This window comes from Wolffia australiana, chromosome 4, assembly GCF_029677425.1.
Source record: "Wolffia australiana isolate 7733 chromosome 4, ASM2967742v1".
Taxonomy (NCBI): Eukaryota; Viridiplantae; Streptophyta; class Magnoliopsida; order Alismatales; family Araceae; genus Wolffia; species Wolffia australiana.
Genome location: NC_135838.1, coordinates 20123392 through 20131598, shown reverse-complemented (window position 1 = coordinate 20131598; position 8207 = coordinate 20123392). Strand labels below are relative to the sequence as shown.

The 8207-nt window shown below is 39.3% G+C and overlaps 1 protein-coding gene across 1 annotated transcript; it reads left to right on the top strand.

Annotated features, from left to right (window-relative positions):
• The first annotated feature begins 600 nt into the window (after positions 1 to 600).
• Positions 601 to 1696, top strand: DUT1 (DUTP-PYROPHOSPHATASE-LIKE 1). Its single transcript, XM_078574295.1, has 3 exons — positions 601 to 978; positions 1062 to 1153; positions 1239 to 1696. The coding sequence occupies exons 1-3, from the start codon at positions 650 to 652 to the stop codon at positions 1481 to 1483; spliced, it is 666 nt and encodes a 221-aa protein (XP_078430421.1). The 5' UTR covers positions 601 to 649; the 3' UTR covers positions 1484 to 1696.
• The last annotated feature ends 6511 nt before the right edge of the window (positions 1697 to 8207 follow it).

The window sequence follows — 8207 nt, the reverse complement described above, 5'->3', positions numbered from 1 at the left end:
CCCTTGATTTCGATGCTTCGTCTCCTCTTCTCGCTGGCCCATAACAAAACATCCACTCAACAAACACATATATTGTTGAGATAGAGATAGAGATGAAGATAGAGAGATAATAATAGATATTGAGATAGAGATAGAGATTGAGCAAGAGATGGAGATAGAGATAGAGACAAAGATTGAGATATAGATAGAGAGATAATAGTACGTATTGAGAGTAAGATTGAGATAGAGATAGAGAGATAATTGTAGATATTGAGATTAAGATTGAAATAGAAAAAGATAGAGATAGAGATGGAGAAAGATAGAGATAAAGATTGAGATAGAGATTGATAGAGTTAGAGAAAGACAGAGATAGAGACAAGATTGAGATAGAGATATACATGAAGATAGAGAGATAATAGTAGATATTGAGATTAAGATTGAGATAGAGAAAGACAGAGATAGAGATATAGAAAGATAGAGATAGAGACAAAGACTGAGAGAGAGATACAGACGAAGAGAGAGAGATACTAGTAGATATTGAGATTAAATTGAGATATAGAAATAGAGATATAGATAGAAAACAAATGTTGCATGCATTTTCTATTAAAACCCTAAACCCTAAGTCGAACCCAGGAATTTACCCGAAATATCGCACATTCCCTTGATTTCGATGCTTCGTCTTCTCTTCTCGCTGGCCCAACTCCCGGCGGAGCGAAGAATCGCGCAAGCGAGGCCAGTTCAGGCGGGAAATTTTGGCGCCAATTCTCCATTCAAACACGCCTATAAATACCGCAACTGGCCCCCATTCCTTCTCCGTTCAGCTTCCAGCATGGTTACCAGCGTCGAGGAAGAGCCGGCCACGAAAATCCAGAAGGTTCTCGAGGAGAAATCCGACGATGTCTCTGCAAACCTGCCCTTCCTGAAGGTTAAGAGGCTCTCGGAGAATGCGGTCTTGCCTTCCAGAGCTTCTCCTCTCTCCGCTGGCTACGATCTCTCCAGGTAAACCAGTCTGTAATTGTCTCATCGTTTGAATCTTGTTGCCTGGAGCTCGCGGATCGTTTAATTCTTGGTGCAACGCGCAGCGCGGTGACTGCGAAGGTTCCAGCGCGGGGAAAAGTGCTGATCCCTACGGATCTTAGCATCGCCATTCCCCCTGGCCACTATGCTCGAATCGGTAACTCTCGCTCGGCATATAAGAATGGAAATAGCGATTACTCTTCGCATACGGCATCTTTTGAATGAGCGCTTGATTTTTGTAGCTCCGAGGTCGGGACTAGCGTGGAAGCATTCCATAGATGTTGGGGCGGGCGTTGTGGACGCAGACTATCGCGGCCCCGTAGGTGTCATTCTTTTCAATCACTCCGATGTGGATTTCGAAGTGAAGATCGGTGACCGCATAGCACAGTTGATCATTGAGGTGATCGTGACGCCGGATGTTGTGGAGGTGGAGGACTTGGATTCTACCGTGAGGGGAGCCGGAGGATTCGGATCCACTGGAGCTTGAGCGTTTCACTGGTCTTCTCCTCTGGTATTTTCCGTGCCATTTCCTCAATACTTCGCCTCTCCGATTCTCTCTAAGAAGTGTTGGTATCCATTTTCTCCAAATCACCAGTTCGAAAATTTTAGGGTTCCGCGATGGGGTTTGGTTGCCCGATTTGGTACCGATGCCATTTGGTGACCTTTTTTTGTTCGATATTTTACACGTTTCTTTACTAGAGTTGTACTCTCAATGTTATTATAATGTCTAGTATTATTAGATTAACATATATTGGAAATTTGTATCGAGCCTCAAGCTTAAATCTTTTACCTGGTTAATATTTATGAATTGCGTCTTTTCCTATTAACACCATGCTAATCTGATAATTTATTAAACGAGTAGCTAAAGACGATACAAGATTATAAGCATCTTTAGCCAAGATTTTAAAGTTTTATGTTCTCGAAGTTTAGCGTTGCAGAAGAGATCAAACACACATCGACAAATCGCCCATTTTGTTAACTCTCCCTAAGAGTAATTACCTTTGCGGAAGAATTAGCTCATAGGTGCGGTAGCTCATTGCTCATGATTTTTGAAGGATTCACTAAGTTGTCTTCGAGTATTTACAGCATAATATCAAATGTGAGAAAAATATAAATGTACAAAGCTAGTCGTAAAGCTACAGTAATTACACAAACGTGTGGTAAAGATCAAGTACAATTGTCTTCCCCATTTGCGAAATCTTATCACTGTGACAATGCCAAAATTCCATGATGTCATAAAAGGGTGGAGTCAGAACCAACTTAGGTTAAATAATACATTTCTGTAAGACAACCAAGACGAAGATATATATGTACACGTCATTTTGGTTTATGAAAGTAATATAATCAATGTTAGCCAAAAGATCAAATCAACCATCGAAATTAGGATAGCATATTACATGTACTGAGCCAAACTTCAAGGCTCATGGTATTAAGGAAATGCATTGGAGATCTCATCCTGTTTATCAATACATGCCAATTTATTAACTAAGTTTCATGTTCACGTCCATGATATGATACCGAAGGTGATAATTTGCTATAGTAAGCCAAATGATATGGTCACCAGCAGATTTTGTTATCAACATAGTTTTGGAAGGCCAAATTCTTTTAGGAAACAAAGTGCGTTACACTGCATCATGAATTTTATTATTGCAGGAAAGTACACATTAAAAGATATTGGGATCCAGGGGGTGTAAACCAGGTTAATTTTGTGGACAGACAATAATTAGGAGAATAATAACCTAAACACGGGGTATGTTGATCCCATGTTTGTATTCAATATTAATCAATAATACTAATAAACATCACTTACTGGAATATGGATTGCCAATAATGAGTACAGATTTTTCCCATAGCAAACAGTGACAAGGAAGTTAATATTCTTTAAGTGGTGCTAGAGGTGGTGAGAAGTGATACTTCTATGGTAAGAGCTAAAGAGGAGATAAATGGTAAAGTAAGAAGGTGATAATTAATTTGAACAAACTATAAATGTTAATATGAAATACAGAATATAAAGGTTGTGGATGTAGAGACAGAATAAGAAAGAATGATATGAATAATATAATGCAGGAGTGATGAAAGCATGAGAAGGGGTATGGAGTGATTTGGATATATATAATATATACATTTCCAAATCACTCCAATTATATATATAGATATATATAAATAGATATAAACTAGATATGTAAAATTGGGCACAACTGGACAATGAGGAAAGACGATACAGACACAATAGATATAATAATTTGGATTTGATTTTTCGATGGAAGAAAGAGATGGATCTAAGCTAGATAGTTTTTATAAATAAAAAAATTAATATAAGACAAGGCCTCATTTTCTTCCAAGACCTTGACAATTTACAGACGTAGATGAGCTCCTCCTTTTCTCTGTGGCCTTCATTCAATAAATCAACGACGCCAAGGCATCATGATGGATCCAACTCACTCTCTTTCACTAAGATTAAAAATGTAGGTAGCAAGTTGAAAGATGATTATACAGTATTGTATGCCTCCCCTTATACATCAAATGCTAGAATAGTTAGAGGGCAGAAGGCAAAAATGCCCTACAATTTTCAGCTTAATATACCTTCGAGGTCAAACCATGTAACAAGTTTAATTTTGTGCAAACTGGGCAGTTAATTTTCCTTTTTACTATCTCTCTACACCAGCACCATGTTCGGATCACTTTCGGGTTTCATGTATTTTGAAATTCCCCAAGATTCCTCTGATGATTGGACACAATGTTCTATTTTGTTATTAATCCCCTCATCTTTATCTAACACATCTCCCTTTAATGGAAAAAATGCAAATATATTAAGTTAGTATTTAATATGTGACATGTTGATACATCAACCGAGCATCACATCAACATGTTTTTCCATCTTGCCAAATAATATCATGACACATACGCATGATTTTCCCAATTTGTAGAGTACTTATGGTAATTTTCATTGTGAAACATGTTTCATGCATTAAAAAATAACACATCAGCTTATGATTAGTGCATTATAGCATCACAAATTAAGATGCTATAATGAGACATTTTTGAAATGATTAGTGCAGCTAATCATTGAGAAAATCAATGATTTGTCGTTATATGCGTACATAAGATGGTGACATGTGGTGGAGCATAATTTAAATCAATTTAATATATAATAAATCCTTAATTAATTCCCCAAATGGATTTTGGCTTATAAAATCAATATTTATTTGAATTAAAAGTCCCAGATTCCACGAAGGTACAAAAATAAACACCCAGAAATAAATTTTAGATTGATAACACAGATAGAAAATCATTTTGATGCATTTAAAAATGCACGATTCCTGATACCAATGTAATAATTGGTGTTATCAGAGAGGAGAACCGGTTCTCAATAAGGGAAGATATCATAGATTAGTGTAAGAGTTATATATTTATCAAAAACTTGACATGATATATCTTAAATGTCCATTTTAGTGATTTCATGAAATAACAGAGGCTCATATATGAAAGGCCATTTGATTTCATAATTTGACATACAGCCTAGTGAATTATTAGTTTCAATTCACATAGCAGGGAGGAGTAATAAGACAAATGATTTATTCGTTGTTTCCAGAAGTTACTCTTACATCCGATATATTATCGAACGGAATGATTTCTTACATAGGTATTTCTACAAATCCTACCAATACCAGGAAAGAATCCAAAAGAAACTCAGTCAAAATAAGACTATTTAAAATTGTACACTTTACTCAATATCAACAGTAAATCAACAAATAATTAACTAAAATGATCCAATAGGTCATCTAATAGACTGTACGATATCAAATTAAATTATTAATGGTATTTTATGTATGATTGAGAAGACCAAATTATAATATTGGACCTAGATGGAATTGATCCAAGTCTCGAGATTTTTTCTTACACTAATATAGATGAATATAATATATATTTTCAGGATAATATTCATATTATCTCAAGTACATAACGTGGAAGAAATCCTCAGTTTATTTTAGTGGAAATTAGACTCTTGAGTCAACTTCAAGTGTCATGATAGTTATATAAAAAAGATTTAGTAAGGGAAGTAGACATTACTATTATCATATCCTTCTCATATTTATCTCTATTTAAAACACTAAAATAGTACAAACAAAACTTACATTGAAGCTAACAATGTCATCTCAATATTATATTGGTTTTAGTAATTTAGTAACAGGAGACGTCGGCATATACACATCAATGAGTGGTTGAATGGGGTTAACAATGCCGTCATACTGCCACCATAGGCAACAAAGATAGTATCAAAATACATACTGATGAGAAATGGAGCTGATGGTGGCTTGAGGGATGGTGTGAACCTATACTATCCTTGATGGTGCTAACCAAGGAAAATGGATGAAGACATGAGCCTAAAAAATGAAGATTACACTAACCTTGTTGTTACATCCACAACAGACCGAGTGGGGATTTGTCATCACAAGTCATGATCAGATTTCCACTCCTTTAACCATCCGCTCTCAGAACTCAAGCAAAGACCCAAGTCAGATGATGGATGAGCAGAACACTCTGCTAATTGTAATTATGAATACAATCCAAGGTTGCTATTTCTATAAAAATGGAACCCTCTATTTATTGATCTCATACTATGGATGAAGGTAAATATGGAGGAGGTAAAGATGGAGTTGTCCTCAAATTTCATCTAAAAAATTATTTTAGGTTGCTAAATATCACATCTTGAAGTTGGAGAAATCTGGATCATTACTTTTTTTCTCCTCCTCAATCCTCGTCACGAATCACCAGCATGGCATGAAATCATCAGGATTCCCATATTATGCTCAAAACCCAAGTTTATAAATGTACTCCATTTTCGCGTTGACATGAGTGCTTGATTTATGTTTTTAAAATTGCATGAAAAATCTGTTTTTAAAATTCCATGCCAAATATTATTCCACCACACATATTGCAAAATAATAAAGATCCAAACCCAACAAAGCACCCTCTTAAAATTCCTAGAGAAAGCCCCTAGACACCATAGGGTCTTTAAAGCACCTGCACAAGGTTATCATCTACCCATTCATATATCAATAGAGTTTATCCGGTGTGTTCATATCTCTAGATAATGCAAGAGGGAACTTAGTGTTGGGTTCTAGAGGCCTTGACATGGATGAATAAATAAAACGATTCACAGCGGAAGACTTGAACGAATCAAACGGCATCAACAAAATCATTGAAACAATGTACCTTTACACAGATCGCATCCGTGATTTCTTGGATCCTGGAGTGAGCCGAGTCAAGCTGCTCCCGTGTGCAGCCTCTAGATGTATCCATGTGGTCCTCGGCACATCAGATCTCCTCCTTGTTGACGAGTCCTGTTCTTTCTCCGTCGGCGTTGTTATGTTGTCCTGATCACATCGAGGATGGAGAGGGGGTGTTGGGGGATGTGAGAAGAAGGGGAAACGCCCTGGAACAATTCTGGCCTAGGTGAATTTCATTCAGGTCCTTTTCCTATTTATACTAAGTGGGTATTTTTCATAAAACCCCCAAAACTTAAGTATATCTTCCAACATCCAAAAAACCATTTGCTTGTGACCCTCTAGGCCCATGTATCAGTCTAGTAAACGAATCCAACGGCCCAATATCCTTTATTGGCCTTCCAAATTAATTAACTATATCAACATATAGATTAATTAATGCTGGATCGATTTAACCTAATCGATAGGTTGAGTCTCCAACAGATGGGGTGCCAAGCTACACCTCGTGCTCTAGAAGATACAAATGAGTGTGTATCGACTCACTCATGGAACCTGTTCATCATCGGTTATAGTGTATGTATAATCCCTCATCCACTTGATGCTCCTTGGACAAATGGTCAACCGTCAAACCCTAATCGGTCATCGGAGTTAGTACTCATGCATTAAAAAATCATCGGAGAACTCTTCTCCGATATTTCACTGCCTTGTCCAAGGACTTCATCACATCATCTTCCTTGATAATGGTGCAGCATCGCCCGAGCCCACAGAGACGTCTTTGGAGATGTCACTGTCACCATCGACACCGTCACCGGTACGCATTTAGCCCACCCGGCAAGCCAAGGCGACGGTACGAACGCCCGGATTCAAGTACTCCGGGTAATGTGATGGCGAGGACGCCAACACTTCAGCATTGAACGCGTCAACACGGTCAACCGGAGTCAACACGCCCGCTATGAACCACGGTCAACCGGATTCAACCGAAGTCAACATGCCACAACCGTCGACAAGCACGTCTCCACCCACGCACGTCCCTACGCGCGTCATGACACGACGCCAGAGGCAGATCCACAACTGCCCTTTGGCGTGACACGGCGCATGTCTTTATTTTCTCGTCTTTATTTTCTCTTTCCTCCAAGGCCTATATATAGGCCATTGTTTTCAAGAAACATTAGGCAATCATAATTCAAGAATCGAGTTTTTGTTTAACTCTTCTTGGAGGATTGCCCAGCCTCCCCTATCTTCCACCTTCCAAACCCTAGTCGTCGCCGCCGCCGCCACTACCGCGGCCTTGCGACATCGGCCTCCCCTCTCCTCTCTCTTTCTCTTCTCTCTCTTTCTCTCCATTCTCTCCTTTCTCTTTCTCTCCAAGGGGGCCACCCAGACTGCCTGCGCGCCACCCGCGCGCCGCCATCGCGCCGCCCGCGCGCCGCCATCGCGCCGCCCTTGGCGTCCCGGGAGTCGGCTCCCCCTTGCCTATTGGCAGCCGCACATACTAGACACCCACGCCCGTGCATTGCATCGTAGGTCTTTACCGTAGGATCCTCGTGTCGGAAAACTACCCCGATTTGACGTCCGACACCGTTATCTTTGATACCGAGTCCATTCCCCTTGGAGACGGCTGGATTTCATCCCCGACGTGTTCCTGCATCACTTGAGCTGTCACCTCTTATACTGAGGGTGTACAATCCCATCTTGACTACTCAATCATCTTCGTGAACTTCTTGATGTACCCGACTTAAGACTGTTTAGAATCCCATGATTAGAGACTCGTTAGCCATAGCCAAAGTACAACCCTTTGTTCACAAGACGTCTTTGGTGTCTCAAGTCTAAGGACCACTTACACAACCGTGATGTGAATCAACCTGATTAACAGTTCGGTATAATACCATTCAGGGATTCGTATGGATCAATTCAGTGAACTCTTTCCACTAAAGAGCACCCACTATCTATCCTTAGTGTCTCCACACTAATGGCTATGGGAAC